General features: G+C 33.1%; 2 protein-coding genes across 2 annotated transcripts; both read right to left on the bottom strand.

The window, feature by feature from the left end:
• Positions 1-151: 151 nt before the first annotated feature.
• Positions 152-7,062, bottom strand: LOC130801206 (frataxin, mitochondrial). The gene is made up of 5 exons (XM_057665000.1): positions 6,623-7,062; positions 6,232-6,304; positions 3,817-3,864; positions 3,603-3,697; positions 152-2,176 (listed from the first exon to the last, which is right to left on the bottom strand). The coding sequence occupies exons 1-5, from the start codon at positions 6,868-6,870 to the stop codon at positions 2,050-2,052; spliced, it is 591 nt and encodes a 196-aa protein (XP_057520983.1). The 5' UTR covers positions 6,871-7,062; the 3' UTR covers positions 152-2,049.
• A 475-nt stretch (positions 7,063-7,537) lies between these two features.
• On the bottom strand, positions 7,538-19,816 carry LOC130801205 (phenylalanine--tRNA ligase alpha subunit, cytoplasmic-like). Its single transcript, XM_057664999.1, has 19 exons — positions 19,672-19,816; positions 19,312-19,488; positions 18,342-18,464; positions 18,157-18,249; positions 17,275-17,331; positions 16,326-16,381; positions 16,103-16,195; positions 15,369-15,459; positions 14,726-14,763; positions 14,560-14,598; positions 12,157-12,233; positions 11,480-11,564; positions 11,082-11,178; positions 9,723-9,819; positions 9,161-9,232; positions 8,831-8,897; positions 8,531-8,656; positions 7,983-8,037; positions 7,538-7,805 (listed from the first exon to the last, which is right to left on the bottom strand). The coding sequence occupies exons 2-19, from the start codon at positions 19,456-19,458 to the stop codon at positions 7,752-7,754; spliced, it is 1,467 nt and encodes a 488-aa protein (XP_057520982.1). The 5' UTR covers positions 19,459-19,488; positions 19,672-19,816; the 3' UTR covers positions 7,538-7,751.
• Positions 19,817-21,652: the final 1,836 nt, after the last annotated feature.

The following is a 21,652-nucleotide window of genomic DNA, read 5'->3' as shown; positions in this document are numbered from 1 at the left end:
AAATCGATTAACTAGAACAAGAATGATGGAGTTTGGATACAATGAAGTAGGGAGATAATGAAGTTATTTATAGAACATAATAACAACGGCTATTTTCAACTTCATAACGGCTATTTTTCAATTTGACAACGATTAGTTTAAATCATACAAAAAGATCAATAAAAGTCAAAATTTTTAGTCAAGGGGATATGTCGCTGTCACTAACAGCGACATAGGGGTTTGACCAGTCAACCTTTATTTCGCTGTTAGTAACAGTGACATATCCCTTGACTATAAATTTTGACCAATTCTTTCATTTCACTGTTAGTAAGTACGAGTATACACCAAGCCTAGGTTTGAATGTACGGACGCTTATTTTGGGAATAAAGTTTTACCAAAGCTTATTTTTTGATTAAAATTATTAAAAAATCTTATTTTTTTCAATGTTTCCTTCCCTACATGGAGTACAATTTTCCCGTAGACGGGTTTTCTATCCACCGCTAATTGCCCTACATAAATCCAGTCTCTTATTTGCTCATTATGTTTGGGTGTTTGCTAGATGAGGTTCATTTCAATTGCCCTTTTAGACGGTTCTCTTCCCAAGACAAATTTGGATGTGTATGGTGTATAACTTTTTTATTAGTTTTTATAAATTTTTGGGATGTTCTAAAAAGTATTTGTTAAATGACTTTTAAACTAACTGATTAAACGATGTTGTTTGAACTAATAAAACTTAGGAAAAATTACCCAAATATAGTATAAGTAGTATTTTACGAATTTCCAATAATAATCTCTACATTTGATTAGCCATAAATAATCTCACCTTTATGTAGTGTTAACTTGTAACACTTAGCCATGAATAATCTCACCTTATGTGGTGTCAGCTTGTAACACCAATAGTAATCAATATGACCCGTATTGTTGTAAAAGTATTAACATAAAGTGTATTGCGATTCGCAAGATTAAGTGTGTCAAGTACAATATGTGTGTTAAATCTTTTCATATATATGTGAATGTATATAAGTACTTTGTGATTAGTAGCAAACTAGCAAATATCAAATGGTTGAAAGGAGTTTCATGAAAATAAAGGAGTAATTGACAAATTAGTCTATGTATATATGAGAGCTTTTATGATCTAAAATTAGTTTTTTTTTTTTTCCTTAATTCTGAAAATGTGAGTGATGCCTAAACCACATCCATAGGATATGTGGCTTAATGCAAAGATCTTCTTGTGGTGGTGCTGGGATATTTGGCAAGTGACTCTCCTCTGCCATCTTTCATAATAAGACTGCTCTCTTCCAGGTGTGAACAATCCCAAGTTCTTCCTCTCAAAAATTAATTCAAGGACCACAACTCCAACGCTGTAGGTTTTTCATCATAATATTGCACTTAATTTTTTTTTTCAATTTATTGCATATTGGTTAATATGTGTATTATTAAAGGAGAGAATGTAATTTTTGTTTGGAGACAAATTAGAAAATATGTACAATTAAGAGTATATAAATATAAATTAGGAAGAGGAACAAGTTACAAAAGAAAAAAAAAAACAAATGGAAAATAAATTACATTTTTCCCTAGTTGGCTATACATTGCTTTTTTCCACTGATGGTGATGACTGGAACTAGTCTTAGAAAGGAAACATAAAAATTACTCATAGTATCCTTGTATCTTTAGTTCTCTGGAACTAGTCTTGCAAATATTTCATGCAACTCACATGTAAAAATACGTTCAAGTAATCTTAAAGATCATGAAGCACGGTCAATCGATACAAGTGCTTGTCTGATGAAAATCACTTGATTAATAGTTTTTTCATAATCCTCAAAACAATTGGGTACAAATAAATAAGTAATAAGTTGGATTTCATAAGTCAATTCGCGTCCTCAAAAATAGAAATAGAACTTACCAAAAGATGCACATCTATAGAACTAAAACTTAGCCAGCACCTAAAATTTCGACTAGTTGAAAGTTGAAACAATTATACATTGAGTCTCTTGTGAAAATAAATTGACACTAGAAGCAAAATAAAAGGATAAGGAAAGGGAAGGTACCCTTTAATACTAAGGCAAATTATCAGAGGCAAACAGGTTCACCACACAGTTGCTCCAGCTCATTCTCTAAAATTCGATATAAATTTGCTTTATTTCGACGATACACCCACGCGCTAGAGCTGGGATCCCAGTCAAATCTTGAAGGACCACTGCATCAGATTTACAAGTTTCAATGTACAATCAAAAACAAGTTGAGAGAACTTTTGTCATAATAAGAAATAGAAATTAAGTGCTTAAATTTATAGAACAAATGAACGAAGCCTCAAGTTATTCCAAGTGAGGATGTTGGGAAAATATCAATCATGCTCTAAAAAATTTTTTAGCAATGCAACTTCATCAGGACATGTCATAATACAATACATGAGTAAGTATTGTTAACAAGAACTGAGGTAGTTTTTCATGGCAAAGGTATTGGTCGTTGCAGGTTGTCATGGAATAGGGGCAAACCCATGAGAGATGTTGAGTTGAAGGGAATATCTGTAAAGTCAAAAGTAAACAACAATGCTGAACCCTTAGTCACAGGATATGGGGTCCGCTACAAGAACCAAAACAAATCTAACATATGAAATCATTTGTTACGCAAAAATCAGGTGTCTAATGATAATAGAGGAATTTGTAAAAGGTGCCATTCAGCAAATCTTCTAATAGAATGTGCCTGTTGACGAAACAACATACATAAAGGGTGCCTCCTAACAAAGTTTCCTTGAGAAGGTGGAATTACTAGCAATTATAAGAAATTTACACCTATTTATAGATTGAATGAGATACACGCTGCAGAACTGGAAAATCGGCTAGCAGCGTTAGCTATAAATCTTTAGAAAGATTATCTAGTAGTTGTCTTGTCGATAGTTCTTTGGTTTATAGTTTTCTTTTCAGATCATAATGGACCTGTGTGCTTTTATTGTGTATGTGATGCTGCGGATGATGGTAGTTATCAAGTGCCGATTGGAAACAAACTTTGTTTTTACAAAGTTAAGGTTGTGTACATTTGACCCCCAAACACCTTCTAGAGTGGGAGCCAAGATGAACTCCACTCAAAGGCATAAGGAAATGAAATGTTGTTTTTGTATAGTAGTTCTAAAGAGTGATACATATACTATAGACTAAAGTGAAACATCTGCTTTCTGGTTATCCACAGAACTAGAATCAACTGTAATTGAGTTTGCTGCAACAGAAGAGGTTATTTCCAATACCCAGTATGTACCCAGGAATTGCTATCTGCTGTTAGTTAATGCCAGTTTATAATGACATCAACTAATTTTTTCCAATATATAATATCACTAAGTGGCTCCCATAGATGGAGTTTGAGAGGTTGGGTGTATGGTAGTGACAACAAAGAGATTGGTCCAATTGACCCTTTGTACCAAACATATCAACAACTTCACAAAAATAAAAAGTGCACATGATTTAAAGAGCCATTTTAATATAACCCATTATAATCCAAAACCAAACTATAGATCTTTCACCCCATTATAACTAAACTAAATACATTTTTAATATGCTTAAAAGCAGTTCACATCCCTAATATTTCAGATTAAGGGAATATGCAACCAGAAACAATAAGTTCTCATTTACCTTACTGGGGAAGACAACCATATTTGTCTGTTTGGAGTCTGTTTATTCACCACGTAAGTGCCCAAATTGCCAAGTTTTAAGGTCAAAACCTCATTCTGCATTAACATTTTCATTATGATCAAAACATAATTGCAAACATAGGCATAACTGCATAACAATTAACAACTCCTGCAGAGAAAACATTGACAATTTATTGTAGAAACAAATTCCTTACCCCATAGTCTACATCAAATCCATCAATATCTATAGTATCACCATATTCCTGCCAGGCATGAAAGGATGGTCATAAATCGAAAGGAGAGTAAAAAGGAGTAAAGGCCCCTAATTACAATTTTCTTTTTAAAATGTGCGCGAAATAGATTAGGAAACTGTAAATACAATTGAATAGCCAAAAAACGAAATCCCATATCATACAAAGCACATAGCCCCCTGCCAACTTTGTTCAAGTAAACAAAAGCTTACATAAAAAAGCAACCCCAGAGAATAGAGATATACCCAAAAAAACAAATGCCAAGGAGAAAAAAGAACATGAGGCGACATTCATTTATAAGGAAGGATAAGAATTAACTCTAATAAGACAAAACTTACACATCCAACGAAGGAATAGGAAGCGAAGCTAAAGAGGCAAAGAACTTCCTTGAACATATCTACCACCACTTCTAACATTTCCTTAAATAATAGTAGTAGACAGGGGCGGAACCAGAAAAAAAGGATAAGTGATGTCGATAAATACAATAAAACAAATAGATGATTTTTTTAAAGCCCAATTTTTTTAAAACTATCAATAATCACAATTTACCTAAAAAGATAAACAATTAAAAACCCTAATTTTTTAAAACTACCAATAATCAAACAAGTATACAAACTTTAAAATATCAAACTAATTAATCAATAATCACAATTGTTAAACAGTAAACAAATAGAAAGCCTAAATTTTTTTTCAAGCTCTAATTTACCAAAATAGATAAACAAATAAAAAGCCCTAATTTTAAACAAATAGACAACAAAAAGATGATTGATTTACCAAACAAGAGAAAGAGAAAGGTTGTCGGCTGAAGAGAAAGAGTGAAGGCTGGCAGGTGCGACATTGCGTCTGGGCTTTGGCTGCCGGCTGGGGAGTGGGGAGTGGGGACACCTGCTGAAGGCTGTGCGTGAAGGCAAGAAACGGGATAAGGAGCTACCAACTGATAGGGAATGATTGGGATATGGGAAAAGAACAAGGGACGGGACATATGGGAAATGGGTGAAACAGGAGGGGAGGGGGTGGTTTGGAAATTAGAAATGAGGAATAAAAGGAAAAAAAAAAGAAAAAAAAAAGTGTAAGGGGGTTTGAACCCGAGACCCTTTGGTTAAAACTCCATTACTCTACCAGCTTAGCTAACATAGCTTTTATAACTTTTTGTTTTTTCCCAAAATTTAAGTGATGTTAATTGACATCGCTGAACCCCCATTAGTTCCACTACTGGTAGTAGATAATTTCTCTATATTTCAACCATTTCAGAAAAATCTCCATCCAACAGTCTCTTATGGTAATTAATTCAAGACGGTACAAGACTTTTAACATATACAAAAAAAAACTTCAATAAACAACCAACTATCTGTACCAATTATTTAAGCATCCTACTTGCCTCCCATAATTTTGAGCGTAAAAGGATCTATTGACTCCAAGACCCAAGAATGTTCTCCAACACCATTACAATATTACAAATCATTGCCCTTAAATACATACCCCTTATTCTACCATCTTCACCTCCCTTATCTCCAGTAATTCAGTTTCCACAATGCAATCAATCTTATATGTTCTCTCAATAGAGGCACTTTATGTGCTTCTCCATACATACTCACTCTGCAATACCGATTACAATTAATGCAAACATAGCCCTTGAAAATGTCCCCTTCTTCCATCATATTCACCTCCCCTCTTTCCAATAATTTGATTTCCATTAATCAAGGATCTTATTCTCTAGCAATTGTTTCACTGCATATTCTTTTAATGCTAACTCTAATTTATAGTCTACTACAATATAGACTTAGTCAATCACCTCCAAATTTGCAAACCAACTTGATCAATATCATTAATGCTCAAACAGTGTACTCATTCACATCATCAAGACTTCAATTTTCAAGCATGGCAACCATTACAAGCTTATCCACATTGCTCACCTTACACAATGCAGAATTCAGTGCAACATACGAAATTTACATACACTGACACTTAAATAAATTATTTCTTTTATCAATTGATGCCCTATCATGCATCTAATTCTAGTCAATAACAAAGCAATGTAATCAACAAGATTGAATGAAAAGCCAAACTTCACATTCTAATCTTCAATATAGAGCCCCTTGCCCATGTAACACGCTCCCACCCTCCTCAATCTCAGCTAACTCTTCCACTCTCGCACAACCAATGCTACATGAACTCGTGCATAAACATCAGGCAGCAATTTAGAATTATTTCCCCTTATTTTATCCAAAAAATGAAGGATCAAATGTTGAGGAACTGAAGAGTCCAAGTGACATAGCCCAAACAACCATTATCTTTAAATTCCTTATCGTATCTTTTGTTTAACAACTTTCATACAAACTTGTTTAAAAATATTCTTAAAAGCACATTTTACAGGAATACCTCCAATTTCTCTAGCAAATGATGGATAGTTAAATCAGCTAGCCGATGAAACTCATCTTCCTGCAGTACAGAACTGTATTCACATCAATTATTATCATATCCACATCGAACTACACACCCATTACATACACAAAGTTCAACATCAACTAGCCAAAATTTACTCCAAACTCTGCCAAAATTTAAAAAAATAACCATCTTTCTGTTTTCCCCTTAATGTTAACCAAATGCAAACCCTAATTCATAAAAGTAATTCAGTTGCTCTAAAACAATTTTCAATCAAGAAACAAACTTCTAATTTAATTTAATTAACGCGAAATAAAAACCTAATCAAGCATTAAATACTAGAAAATTCAAAATGCAAAAAGGGGAGAATGAAATTGAGGGTAAGTACCGATAGTCGATAGCAGCAGGAGTTTGAGCATCGTCAATAACTTTAGAAGAGAAAGTTGTAAAATTGATAAGACAAGAGGCGTACTGAGAACGCAATGAAGAAGATGATTGTGGATGTTCGAGAACATTCCAGAGAGTTCTAAGTGGAAGTAAGTTTGAGGGTGAAGACGAAGCCATTTTAGGATAGCATTGTAGTGAGTAGGCGCGAGAAAGGCGAGTTAGAGAGATAAACTGTCGGAGTCTCTGCATGTTTCTCCGTTAATGGTGTTTTCTTTTGAAACGCAAAGAAAATTGATTCTCTTTGGTAAGTATGAAAATGGAAGGTCTAGTATTGGGACGTGCGGATTGTCGAGATCAAATTTGGCCGCAACCGCATAAGTCGTGATTGTGTCGTATCGTACAGGTGATCATTGCGATATTATGTAAAATGTTATTGTTTGAAGCGGTTCTACACTTTGTAACAATAGACAAGAATTCTCTATAATTTTGCTATTAAAAATAATAATCCCTTTTATCTTTCTAGCAATTTTCTTATATCAACTTATTTAGCCTGCCTTATTTATTCCAGCAACACGTTTTATCGATATTAACTCAATGTTATTAAGTGAATTTTATCTAAGTATTCGCCTAATCGATAGTAGATATATAACTTTACCCTAGTTAAGAATAAACATATACTTTCACTGTTGCATTATATTTGCTACATTTGACTTTTTATACAATTCAATGTGTTATTTTGAATATTTATATATTGAACTATTCACTTTTAAAAATTATAAAAAAGTTAATATTATAAAAATATGCGTTTAGACGATTCAAACAAGATCCTACTGACTATATTATTTCTTATACGTTGGCCGCAATATATAAAATTAACTTGAACGATAAATAAAACCAATAACCGTAATGTAGCAAGTATTCAGAACAGAGAAAGTATAGTATAAACAATAGATGAATGATAAATTTGATATTACAATCAATTACAAAACCTGAAGGTCAAAAAAGTAACATTTCTAGTTACTCAAGGGCAAATCTCAAGAAACGAACTCAACTTGCTGAAAGTTCATACAAAAACAAACCCCAATGAAGTATTTTAGAATTTGTATTTGGAGTACAAAAAACCTAAAATTTTATTCGAGCCCAAGTCGACAGATGGGATTTTTCTTCATCAGACCCAGATCAACCTAAATGGCAAGGAAAAGTCAGTTGTTAGTACAAAAAAACTGCGTGATTACAAATCCTCGCCTTTCCAGAATTAGTTGTGCAGGTTAATCATATAGTTTCAAGCAGTAATGCAACAACTAAATCCAAACAATGGCAGTACTAATGGTATTTATATTAACAAGTATACAAGTCAATACCTTGTGCCCGAAGAGATCCCTTATGTTGTCAATTCCATATAAGATCATCGTAGGCCTGTATAAACCGACGTAATATATGTAAACATTCCCAGTTTCCATACTTCAAAATTATTGTGCCGTTAACGTTGAAAAAAAGGGAATATATTTTTTGAGGTTCAGGAAATGTTTCATTCATCACGTATGATTTTAACAACATATTTTGTAGTTAGTAGTTATAGACTTATTGATGGTCATTTTTGTTGCAAAGTGAAAAAGCAGCACTAGAAAACTCAATTAATAAACATTGCCAGATACTTTATTATTTATCAAGAAATTGAGGAAGTTAAAAAGAATTTTTAGTCTTTTCAATATAGAATGAAGCTTGCAATTTTCAAGTATTATATGAGAAAAAGATTTATGCAATAAAAATCATAACTTGGTTTTGCCAGACATTGCTCTTAGAAAATGTGGGCTGCTATAATTTAGCAAATCAGTACTCATTATCAGAAAAATAACATGAAACGAGGGTTTGGTAAACTAAGAAAAGTCGATTAGTCATTTGGTCTCACCTCTCAAGGGACAAACCCCATGCAACTACACGGACATCATCTGGAAGCCCCATGGGAAGCAACATTTCAGGTCTGAACATGCCAGAATTCCCAATCTCTACCCACTTTCCAAAACCTTCATGGTAACTGCAAATTAAAGATCAAAAAATATATAAGCAGAAGTAAACAATCTATCCCTTGCCAAACAGGTTACTGAAATCTGAGTTCTATGAAGTAAAATTGAGAACAAGATTTTAAAGATAGAGTAAACATCTTGAACAAATTCTAGATGCATCATAACAATCTACGAAAATCTTTTACCTAAATATTTCCATACTAGGTTCAGTGTAAGGATTGTAAGCAGGCTTGAAACGAAGTTTGGTCATTCCTGCACAAATTAAGGAAACGCTTCATCCAGTTTTACATCAAAGTATAGCTTTAAAGCTACATTTCCATTTTCTGAATATTAAGTTATCCAAAATGTCTACAAATATGCTGGATAGCAACCTGCCACAGTTTTGTTTATAATGGATGTTCTAAATTCATGGAAGTTGACCAAAATTCTGTCAAAAGTAACCTCTGAACAAATGTCATGTGTCATTTGATCTTTCCAGTCTAGACAATAAGGTCAAAGAAACATGCAAATCCTACCTAGACGAGAGAAAAAATCATACAGCACACCAATAAGATCTCCTAGGGTGAGGCCTCGATCACATATAAGGCCTGAAAAGAGAAAATACACAATCAGGTTAGTAATTGATAAAGAGAGAAGCTAATCACTATTTCTTCAGATATGTTACTGATAGGGCTAAACCAGACCTAAACAAAAGAGAGCAATAAATGAAAGCTATTAAGATTCAAATTATTTCTGTTTCAATGCAATAGGCCAGAGTATATAATGACAACTTCAACCACGGATTTTAATATATACCCGAATACAATAAGCAAACGATCTTGTAGAACTTGTTGGTTGAGATGAGTGTACTTACTCAAAAATACAAAAATTGCAAAATAATATAGTTGGTGACTAGAATTTGCAGACAAAATGCTACAAGTAAAAGTTTTTCAGAAACTACGGGGAAATAAGAAATTTCATCACAAATTCATTACTAAAGTGAAGAGTAGCTGGAAGCCAGGATCATGTTAAAATTCCTCGTGAAAGGTCCCAAACTCCCAATCAACAAGGTGTAAAGAAATTAATAACTACGTTCACCTTCTATCTGATGAAATTCAGCCAAATGTGTCCTGTCAACAGCTTCATTTCTGAAAACACGATCTATTGAAAAGTATTTCTTGGGAGTGAATGGTTTCTACAAGCTCAGAAAATGAAGTATCATAAGAGAAGGAATATATTTACAAAAATATTACATAAAGAAAATTAATAATCACAATATGCACAACAAAGTACATAGCGAAAAATTAAATTACAAAACAATTCATCATATCACAACTACCTAAGAATTTTTCACGTCTGAAACCTTTTAGTCATTTCGACACATACCCATTACTTAGACCATGATAGGGGATATAAAAATCATATACATGTATCACAGATACATCTACCTACCATAGATACATGGCTATACATTAACACACATAAAAACACACGTCTGTAAGGTATACAAGTCATGTAGAGATGTACATGCATACACTCTGTTTATTCAGAATTCTGCATAGTGTGCACAAGATGCATGTAACTGTAAGAGAAGCATAGCAGGACGAAGGGTCACGAACTCATGACAGAAACAAAAAGGGGAGTCAGAGAGACAAAGTGAGGCAAAGAACCAAGAACAACATTTCAATCAATAGTTCCAACTAAGTTGATATAACCCATCAAGGATAGGGATAAAGATACCAGTTTGAATAGTTTTTTGTTGTTGACTAGGTCAAAACACTATAAAACAAGTAAACATCAATGTTTGGCAAGGTCGCAGTTACACTAATTTTCAGTGGTGCAAGTAGTTCTTTCCAAACTATTAGTAATAGTGAAAACACGAATAGGAAATGCAGGGGTAGTATGGACATTAATCTTGAAAAAGTTTTACTATCCTGGGACAGCATAAATCAGGAGTACTTGTCATATATGGGTTAGAAGGGTATCTTAGGGATTAAAATATTAGTTAGCTAGTTAGTATAGGGAAGGGAAAACTAGTATAAATAAGGCAGGGGGAGTAGAGAAACTTATGAGAATATTGTATTACATGTTGAGTTCTAAACTCATTCTCGTGAGTGTGCAAGACTCTCGAATGCTTGTGTCAATATCTTTGTAGTTCTTGAATCACATCAATACAATATCCATTACATTTCTCTTACAATCTATCTTACATTTTTGCTACACTACATTGTATCAACAAATTCTTGGGGTTATTGTCTAGATTAGTAGCACACCAGTCATCGATCTGCCATTGACGAGAATCTCTATCGGAGACGACCCAGTCTATTATAGTATCTCATACGACGCAAATTTAAGGGCATATGATGCTGAACATTCTAAATAGAAAAGAAGAAACACTTTATATGGTTTAGCTAGCAACAATATGTTCAAGCCCAAGTCATCACCAGAATAAAGTACCTGTGCAAGTTTATATAGCATTCTTGAAGAAACAGCAGTTGTATGTGTACGCAAAAGATTTTTGTTTGCTTCCTCCCGTTTCCAGTCATACCCATACCTACAAACAAATTATCCATACATAGATGATACGGCGGAAAGCATAAAACAAAATAGTAATTTACCAAACAATTGTTTAATCTAGTGAAATCCAAAAAAGATAAATTATTTAAATCATCCAGATATTTAAGATATGACCTCTTTCAAAGATAGCAAGATTTTAATTCTTGAATATATAAACATAGGGAAACAGAAAATGCATATCAGAACCCTAGGAGGCCAGCACAAAAATAAAATGATAGTACATCCAACCCTGCTTAAATTGGAAGTAAAAAGGCAAATTTTAAGAGATAAATATATACCCTCTGGATCCATAACCACCAGACTCATGAACACACTTTACCCTCTCGACATAATCTTCAGGAAGCCAATTTGTAGTAGAAGGAGCTGCAGAGTAGCAAATACATATTGAATAAGCAAGAAAAACAAATTTCTGAAAATGCTAATGGTGCAACATGTAAGTAGCCAACATGATTCCATAATAGGTCAGGTCAAAAATCTGCCTCAGCGTAAACTTTGAAGTCATTTTATGGAAAAAAAAACTCAAGATGACCCATTGTGTCACAAAAGCATTCTGCTAATAGATCAATAAATGCATAAGTATCATAGCTTCCTGCCAACATTCGTAATATCCCAGCACATCATATACTTTCTATCAATATGAAACAATACTCTCTAGTCTCTAGTATGAGTGTCATATAAAATAAGCTAGACATCACAAAATAGTGTTTTTATGGTATTACATGTTTACAACATAGCAACACTAACCACTGACATAAATCCTATTAAAGCAGGCTCTAAAAGGGTATGGAAATAAGGAATTATAAGATTTTTTTGGACCTGTCTCCCAAATCATAATATATCGGGGAAAACTGACTACATGATGAATTTATTTGGTGATGGAGAAATAGTTACAAAAATAAACTGATGAAAGCTACATCAATAATAAATGTATTAAAGACAAATAAATAAGACAAACCTTGCAGAAAAAAAGTGTCGTGTGAATCACGAGCAGGGTGTTGTTGTGGCTGGAAGAGGGCGTCAAAATTCCAAAAGCTAGAAGTGAAAATTAAGAGGATTAATTCTTCATTTTCCGGTGCTTAAATAAATTCCAAGCTCAAACAAAACAAGAATATGTTGCTACTTTAGGTTTAATTGTGACTCCCAATTAGGTGAAAAGAACAGTATTCTGCTTTCTTTAGAACAAAGCTTTATCGTAAGCACATAAGAAAGCAAGTCATGAACTTTGAAAAACAATCTATGTGACTTTGATGTGTAACATTTTACAAAAGCAATTTGGAATGCGCTAATAAGCAATAGGTGATACAAGCTCCACTTAGAAATTCGGATATTGAATGTTTATATAATTAATTAATGGCACCATAGACAGGACTCGGAGCCAAAAACAAAGATAACAAAAACCAAATGGCTTTGAAGAAAAATCCACAGAAGATTTAACACTCCATTGCTAATGTCTACATTTATGTACTGAGCCTTTCTAAAGTCCTTAATTTAAAAAGGTGCGAGGCATATATGGGTCCTAAAGTCGAGGAGTGCAATGCAAAAGTACGATCTTTTCGTAGGCAAGGCACACTTTTAGCTCAAAAGCTTATAAATCATTCTAAAGCATATTTGATACTCAACAATATGATTTTCATAATTATATGTACATAAACGAACTATGCATTCGCTAAAAGTTGCGCTAAGCCACGAACATAGCCCAAGAGCCAAGAGGGTACCTAACGGTCTAATTATCAAGAAAATTGAATAGAAAAAACCGAAAGAAAGAAAAAGATGGAAAAATGAAGAAGCCATATGACCAAAAGTTAAGAAGATGAATCTAGAAGAAAAAAAGAATAAAGAATTCAAAAGATAAGAGAAGAGAACAAAGTACTTAGTGGTGGACGCAGTGAACCAGAAGTCCGATTAATTTTAGGACAACAGATAAATCTTTATTTTTCAAATTTTCTCGTTTCCCTGGTTCGAAGAAAAGAGTAAATTCTATTTTCCCTTTATTTCTCTCTCTTCAACAAAGAAATAACTTTTTCTGTGTAATTATTCCATGACAGTTTATCAAAAAAACGTTTTTCTACCAAAAAAACAAAAAGCACAAAAATACACACATGTGCCTTTCATACCTCGCTAAGCCTATTAAGATAGTTTTTATGATATGGTGTGTCTTGAACGCGCGCCTAAGGTTCAATTTTTGAAACTAAGCTAAAGTCCTGGATATCCACTCATCAATTTCAAAAACACAAATCATCAAAGTTGACCATAATTGCGGTAAATCCAAAACTCACCCAATCTTCAAGAAGCACAATTTTTAATGGGATACTCTCCCATCCCTAAACAAAAGCCTCATTTTCTATTTTGGGCTATCCCCATACGACAGGACCAATTCCCATGTTCTGCAATCATTGTCTTTCACACCCACATTCAAAACGAAAAAACCATCATACAATCTTTTCGGGAAGCTTCATGACGAGAGTTGTATGGACTATGGATGAGCATGCGAATATCTCAAAGGGTGTGTTCCATTTAAATAAATTCCACATCTTATAATTTTCTTTAACAAATCTAATTTAAGCTTATAACTTTTCTTAACTGAAATTTATTTCCCTAAAATAAGTGAACATATAAAAAGAAGATAGCCTAAATCACTCATCAAACTCCCGTGATGATAAATGACTTCCAAACATAGAAATCTTAACATCAGATGTGTTTGTTTTGTGGAATGATAACTAGTACTATGAAGCAAATTCATCCATCTGTGCACCACTCGGTTTAGGTAAAAAATCTTCAATATGTCCAACAATCAACTACAAAGGTGAGTATATGTCATTCACTACACCAAGTAAAAAGAAGCAAATGCCCCAAACAAATTAGAGTTCATTAAAAAATTTCGTTTCCCAACCATGGATTGTTGAAGTTTTCTTTCAATAGAAACAATATTTAACAGGCCACTCCTTAATGTGTATACTTCACATCTGGATGTAAACCAAAAGGGCAACTTGAACTATTTATTAAATGCTAGTCTCCATTTGAGAGTCCTGCAAGTACATATATGCAACTCACTATCCCACAGAGATTAGATGACCTTCATCTTTGTGAAAATAGGAGATGGAAGTCATAAACCATGGTGCTTGTATTTGAACATATGGAAACATACTATAAAATAGGGGACTTATCAGTAATGAATTAACAGTGCCTTATGGTAAGTTCAGAATAACTATAGAATTAGACATGGCAGGTCTGAAAGCCTTTCTTCAAATGCAAAAGTCTAAATTTTACTTACTATAACATAATAAATATTTGAGGGACCATATTATAGTTACCAGCAAGACAAAAACTATAGCACAAACCAAATGAAAAAACAAAATACCTGCTTTCAACAAAATTGTTTGTAGGCATCTCCTCAAAGCTGCACCCGAAAAAAGACAAATTAAAGGAGCCGAGAAAATTTCAACTAAGATACAGTATAAAACCAGTCATTAAAAACAGAACAAACAAAAACAACACTACTAAATAAGAGATAAAAAAAATCTTACCCCATCTGAAGGAAAATATTTTTCAATTGTTGTCGAACCTGAACAAAGAACGATAACAAAAGTAATTCAAATTAAGATTCCTCGGTAACAGTTCAACACTTCAACAAGATGAGGATGAAAAGTATATATTAATAGTTAACAATGACTAAATGAGAATCTTATAGGAAAACGTTAAGCCAAAAAAATTTAACTTAGTATAAGCACACATCCAACTCGCTAAAGCAATCAGTTGTTGCCTGTAATAACACTGAAGAAACAGATCATACACTATGTTGCATACTTTGCACAGGAACCTTCAAGTTTCTCTAACTAGTTAAACAATAACTTATCAACTGATATGAGAAATGTATTTTCCTGTTCCTTTGCTTTTACTCCAATAGAAAAAATTATAGTTCCTTTGATTTTTTTTGCTCCTTTTCACGCATCTCAAAGTCATTTACAAGATACAAGAGCATAACTATTGACACAATCAATAAACAATTTTAAAAAAAAACAGCCTCAATCAATATGCAATTATTATTCTTCAGTTCTCTAAGTTGAATTCAATATAAGTAACAATGCTCTGCAGAATTGTAAAAAGATAGAGATGCTGTCAATTAAATATGCACAACAGAGTTCAGACAGATGAAATCAACAGCCTAACCTTGAGTAAGGGATGCAAATGACCACCCTCAGGCGGCAGACCCTTGGCATTGAAGTTGTATTCTTTGAGTTCCAAATCTTTCCATGCGCCACTATAAACAAAATGCCAACATTAGTAATTCAAACATAGGCTATGGAGGCCAAGTCTTCTACCATGTCAATTGGTTAAATGAAGTCGACTCACAAAAACTAAAGATACAGAAAATCAAGGCAAGTAAAGTAATGAGAAATATGCCACAATTTACAGGAGGGAACCAGTACCAAAAATGGGAAGGGATCACAATCCACAAAACATAATACAAACATCACTCAAAACTCATCAAATAATTTGACCATCCAGCAACTATCTACTAGAGAGATCAAGATGTTGCAAATATATGGCATCAATGCCCTGCTTAAATAATAAAGAAATTTCAATATAATCTTGCAGATCTAGCATCAACGCCCTGCTGAAATATAGCAATATATACTGTTCTGCTCATAGACAGAGAAAATAAATATTCAAGAGAAAATTTTCCATCAAGAACCACACTATTATTCTAAACATAACTTATACACGTAAAAAGACTTCAGAAGATGTCCCTTTTTACTATCCTATATCAAACCTTTACTAGAGGGAAAAATTGATTACGTGCTCTATGTATGCAACATCACATAAACATCCATACACATTACCCACAGATATACACATGCAAAAAACACACTTTCTTATGGTAGAACATAGGACTGAAATACCTTTGCAAATGTTCTCGAGTCAGATCTGTTGCTGCTTTCTTTCTTTTAGGAGCATAGTTTGGACCCTTTCTAATTGAATATCCCTTCCATGTCCTAGAAAGAGATAAAATAGATATGTTTACATCATGGACAATTAAGCAAAATAATTACCATAATGTTCTTATACTAAATGTCCATTTAAATAATGTCAAAGTAAAACAAAGTGCAAGCGAGCAATCCCTACTGAGATATGATAAGCTTTCTCCGTTTAAGCGCGTCAATTTCCTCACGCTCAACCAACTACAAACAAGAAAGTTAACAGTTAAATCAACTCGAAAGATGTAACATAAATTTCCTTCAAGCCCTAAAGATAGAAAGAGAAAAAGATACAGATCATCAAAGCCAAACAAGCACAAAGCTAGCAGATTAAGTAGAAAATATACCATTATCATCGCAATAAACAACAATCTATGATGAATTACACTGGGTAAGGTCTATAGTCCCTAGACATGTCAAAAAAATAATTTACACTAACCCCCATCAACTAGTAAATAACCTGCAAAGAAATTCAACAAAAGAAATTAATGGAACAAGTGGATCATGTAGATGTTCCAATTAAAGAATATCTAAAAGTATAAACAAAAGAACCAAACTTAAAGGAGTAAGGAATTGAAATGGTCGTCCAACATTGCATTACCTCAATGTCACAAGGTAGCTCCGGCCTAAGTGAGTTCTAGGGGGTGAAAGGATTGTGCAAAAATAAGGTAATGGTCACGATTACAGTTGTAGGACTAACACAGTGAAGTTGTGGCGTGAGTGATGCGAATGTCATACTGCCAAATATCGGCCAAAATCATGAGATAGCCCTTGAACCGGCATACATTGACGACGCAGATCGGTTCGGTAAATTTGAAAATCTTTAAAATCCGCTAACGCAGCCTTTGTTTTGCAGTATTGGGGGGCGGGGGTCACATGTGCAAACTGCGCGAACTTGTCCTTTGTAATAATAAAAAGGTTACTTCAAATTGACCCATGATTGTGAGATCGTCGCCTCACATAAATGAGAAGCACCATCATAAAAAAATTAAAATATGCACAGATTGTAATCGTTCTATTTGCTACTTCCAAGTTCCAAGGCTATGACCACATCACATAAAGCATTAGCGATTGACAACATAAAGATGCTATCTCACCTCCCCAGCTTGTATCCGTACAAGAAACTCCTTGACCTTGTCATGAACATGTTGAATCTACAATAGAAAACAAAAGTAAGATTCATGAAACAAACTACATAAACATCACCAAAAATGCATATAAATCCCAATTCTAGAATATTATGACACCATGATGAAGTGTGCCTCTGTCTCAGCATGATAAGAACACTTAGTAAAGGTTTGTTTTCAGGTGAGTCGGTTTTGGTTTTTAAGATGGCAATTGTTTTTACACTCCATCTCAAGTAACCATATCAACAATTTTTTACCATTGATGAAAAGTTTTACACAATTTTCGCACCTTCTTGAATTTAAAAAATGTGGGTGGGTTGACTTCTCAATGCAGAATATTTTTCAAGGTTTAAGAACACATGTAAAACGGAGAAATCATATGTTCAATCTTATTGCTCATTGAGAGTTAACAATAGTAAATCAAGTACTAACAAGCATATTACAACATGAAGTGCAAGAAAAGAGACGAGAACAGAATACATAGCTGTATATGCATTTTTTTTCCTTTACCTTCCCTTGCAATAAGGACTAATACACTACATTACTAATGTCACAGCAAACCCACATCTTAACTAATCAATTCCTACAATTTTTAAGACTAACCAAAAGATCATTCTTAATTTGCAAAGCATCTTCCCTCTACACAAGAAGGAAACCAAAAAAAAAAAAGACAAACAAAGACAAAGAAGTTGAGAAAATAAAATAAAAACAAACAAACGGAGTATACAAAACAAACAAAACATTAAAGTTCAGAACTACAAGAATGTTGCAAACCTGAATTCATAGCAAAAAGAAGCAGAGTTGAGTAAATACTAGATACTGATTACCAAACATTAAGTTAACACTTTTTACCTTTCTAGATATTAATTGCTTTCCTCTCTCTACCCACTTATTCTTCATAGCCTGCGCAAACCCAACCTTGAAAATAGCAGGATCCACCCTTTTCTGCATCCAACATGAAACTCACTTCAAAATCGTAATAAAAAATACTCTTTTGGCCAAAAGTACCAAAAGTACTGCAAGAAGTAGCTGCTAACCTGAAGTTCATCTGGTGAGATACCCTCTGGTGGTATGGCAGAGAATAATTGACTTTCAGGAGAGCCTGCATCAGCATAGAGTTTTCCTTCATCAGTGAGTACCCATTTTTCCCTCTTGATATCCTGCAAAATTGTTGAACATATACTGGCTGAATACGGTAAGTCCTAAAAAAAATTTCTTACTACATTCTCTTTTTTAATTAAGTTAATAATTAATGTGACAGATTTTGCGATCAACACTCGAGCTCCGCACACATGTTCATTAAACGGAATCAGACAGGCTGATGCTAACGCTGACAATAAATATTTTATTACCAAATTAAAGCACAGAGATACACTAAATTTCTTTTGTCAATTAGCGTCATAGTATGTAAATTGAAATGCCTCTAAACTCCCAAAAGAATTGCATTTTTTTCCTCAAATTACACAGAACTTTCATTCTACATTATACACACCTTTCAGCCTCAACAGAACTTTAATTTTTTAGTGCCATTTTTACTTTGATCTCACAGAGCAATTCTTGTGAGTTCAATAAAAAAATTATCTTTCTTAATCTCTTCTTCATGAGCTCCAATTGAATTATTGTTTTTACTTGCATGAAATAGAATGTTCTTATCCTTATCGTTAATATACTTCACTATACCTATGTCATTAGTTTTTTCTGGATACTCCTAATATCTAATCGGTTCAATTCTAAATAGTTTAGCTCAATTTAGCTCAATTCCAATAAGCTCCCCTATGCTTCAGTTTTAGTAAGGTGGCGACAAAGGGTCCTAAGCTGGTTTTTAAGTTTTAACTGGTAAAGTAACTCCTCAATTCAAATTTTTCTATCAATGAAGGAATTTGAATAGGCTCCCTTCCAAAAAAATTCCAATTATCATAATTAATCAGCTATAAGAAACTAGCCAGATCACTAAAATTCAATTCACTAATCCACCATTCAGTACAACAAAAGAGGAAGAAATAAAACCTGAGCAACAACAAGTCCATAACCGTTGAGACTTTTAGTGACATTGACTATTTCGTCATGGTCAATTCCAACTTCCGCAGCAAAACTTCCAGAATCCGGAATTTCTTCATTCTTCTCCAAATATCCCAAAATAGCGTCTTCCGCCATACCAACGACAATGGCTACTTTCCAAATAACCTTGTAATTAAAACAAACCGATCAATGCATTAACTTAAATTCATTGCTGTTGATTAAAAATTCATCTGAAGATAACACATAAGTCAAAATTACAATTATTGAGTAATTTGATTTAGGGTTTGCTATAAGAAAATAATTAATTAGTTAAAATGGAATGCGATAAAATTGACATTTAGGGCTTACTTGGTGTAAGGAGGCCGTCTACGATAGAGTGGCGACTTTGAGCAGAACGAAACTGTGAGCCAAAATGCAACGAAACTAATCGAAAAGGGTCGAACTAGGTAAAATTGAAGAAACACGGATTTTTTTTTTTAATGATGTACGTCAAACTTTATTAATTATATGTCTAACTTTTTTAATCATCAATCCTACTTTCATATTATTAAGCCTCTTACAACTATGAATTTTTTAAGATTTTTTCCGTCCAAATCGTCAAAAACCATTAAATTTATTCTTTTTTTTCTTTTATTTTTTGTTAAATTATGCTAGACTTATTATGAATGTCAGCATATTAACGAGAAGACACGAAGTGCACGTTCAAACATACCATTTTTTAATTTTTAATCGAACCATTGGCTCTAATACTAAATTAAATTAGCAGGACTTATTGGACTTATTGGCATTTGACACTTATAATCGAACTGATAACATAGTGTTATGATACAATTTTCGGCCCGTTTCGTTTGTTGTAATAAACAGTAGTAATGAGAATGAAAAGCTAGTATAATTTTGGTTGAAAAATCTTTTAGTTACCTTGATGGCTGTGTTGTCCAATTTTAATCATCCCATTTTTTTTTATAAAATTCATTCCAATGCATTACCATTGGGAGAGGTGGTATTAGGTGGTAATGGAAGTTTGTAAACAAAATTTTTTTTTTATGATTAAAGTTTCATTACCATGGGAATGATACGAAACTTTTGATAAAATTTTACATTATAAATCATTCTCATTACCACCATTTAATATCCTTAATGAAAAAGGTCGTTTTAGTTATGAACGATATCACAATCCTTCCACAAAATTTGATTGGGATCTGAGTAGTGATCTATATACCTTCATTCCTCATCTCATCACACAACTTTCTCCTTCATTCATCACTGGAATTCATTTATTGATCAATAACAATCATTAAAAAAAATCATATTATATGGATTGATCCAACCTGAAATTGATCATTAAACAAGTGATTTCCATATTGAAATTTTCAACCTTACCCAAATCATATTACAAAAAAAAATCAAATTGGATTCACCCAATTGAATTAATTTGGTCAAAGATAAAAACTCAGCCCGCAAATTATATTTTGGGATAAGTTCAATCAGGTTAGCAAGGTCAGAATAGCTTTGACAAAGTCGAACTATTTGATTTCATATTGAATCAATACATTGACTTCAATGGAAGTCATTTCTTGGATTTTGCAGAGAAAGAGAGGAGAGAATGAGTGATCCTTTTTTATTGAATTAATTGAATGAGAATGTGAATGATTACAGAAGCAAAATATATATACATTACAAGCATCTAGAAGCTAAGAATAAGCTGGCATGTGAGCTGGCAATTCAGTTATACCAGATATATATATGAACCTATACCAGATATATATGAACCTAGGAGCATGGAGGAAATGTAGCAGCATATATTCATGTAACAAGCTTTTACCGGGTTTAGTTTCAAGTAAAGAAAAATTGACTGCATGAACTATTTTCTTGTATGAATAATCTTAGCTTTCAAAATTTTCATATATAGATCTTATATTCCATAGCAAAGACCGATAATAGAGTCTTATATCAGTTAGAGCATTAACTGTTTTTTCAGAACAACTTGTGTTTGGTTTTCAATATCTTTCTATGTAGTCATTAGTCCGCTACTAGCTTCCCTCAAGAGCTTACCTTGTGTAGAAAATCATAATGCAGAAATAATAAAGTTGAGATTTGTGTTTCGATTTTTGAATACTTGGTTTGTATTAAACAATAATGAGAAGTACTACCTCTATTTATACAAATAATAAGGATTAAAATAAGAAAATAAAATATTAACCTAAACCTAAATAATTAGGAAATAAAATAACCTTGTTGATATTCTAAATATTAAACATATCTTAATTTCCTAAAACATAATATTCTTAAAATAATATCTTTATTTTATTATATTTCCTATTTTGGTTAC

This window comes from Amaranthus tricolor, chromosome 15 (genome assembly GCF_026212465.1).
Source record: "Amaranthus tricolor cultivar Red isolate AtriRed21 chromosome 15, ASM2621246v1, whole genome shotgun sequence".
Taxonomy (NCBI): Eukaryota; Viridiplantae; Streptophyta; class Magnoliopsida; order Caryophyllales; family Amaranthaceae; genus Amaranthus; species Amaranthus tricolor.
Note: the sequence above shows the minus strand (reverse complement) of the source record. Positions and strands in the feature narration are given on the sequence as shown.

Bases quoted from the DNA above. Each gene is read 5' to 3' on its own strand.
- LOC130801206 (XM_057665000.1), bottom strand. From the start codon at position 6,870: ATGCAGAGACTCCGACAGTTTATCTCTCTAACTCGCCTTTCTCGCGCC. The intron at 3,698-3,816 runs GTAAGGAATTTG...ATGTTAATGCAG, and splicing joins GATTTGATGTAGACTATGGG to AATGAGGTTTTGACCTTAAA. The intron at 2,177-3,602 runs GTAAATGAGAAC...AATCTGATGCAG, and splicing joins TGGTTGTCTTCCCCAGTAAG to TGGTCCTTCAAGATTTGACT.
- LOC130801205 (XM_057664999.1), bottom strand. From the start codon at position 19,458: ATGGCGGAAGACGCTATTTTGGGATATTTGGAGAAGAATGAAGAAATT. The intron at 8,898-9,160 runs GTAGGATTTGCA...TAATTTGTGCAG, and splicing joins TGATTTTTTCTCTCGTCTAG to GAATGACCAAACTTCGTTTC. The intron at 8,657-8,830 runs GTAAAAGATTTT...TTTAATTTGCAG, and splicing joins CCTAGTATGGAAATATTTAG to TTACCATGAAGGTTTTGGAA.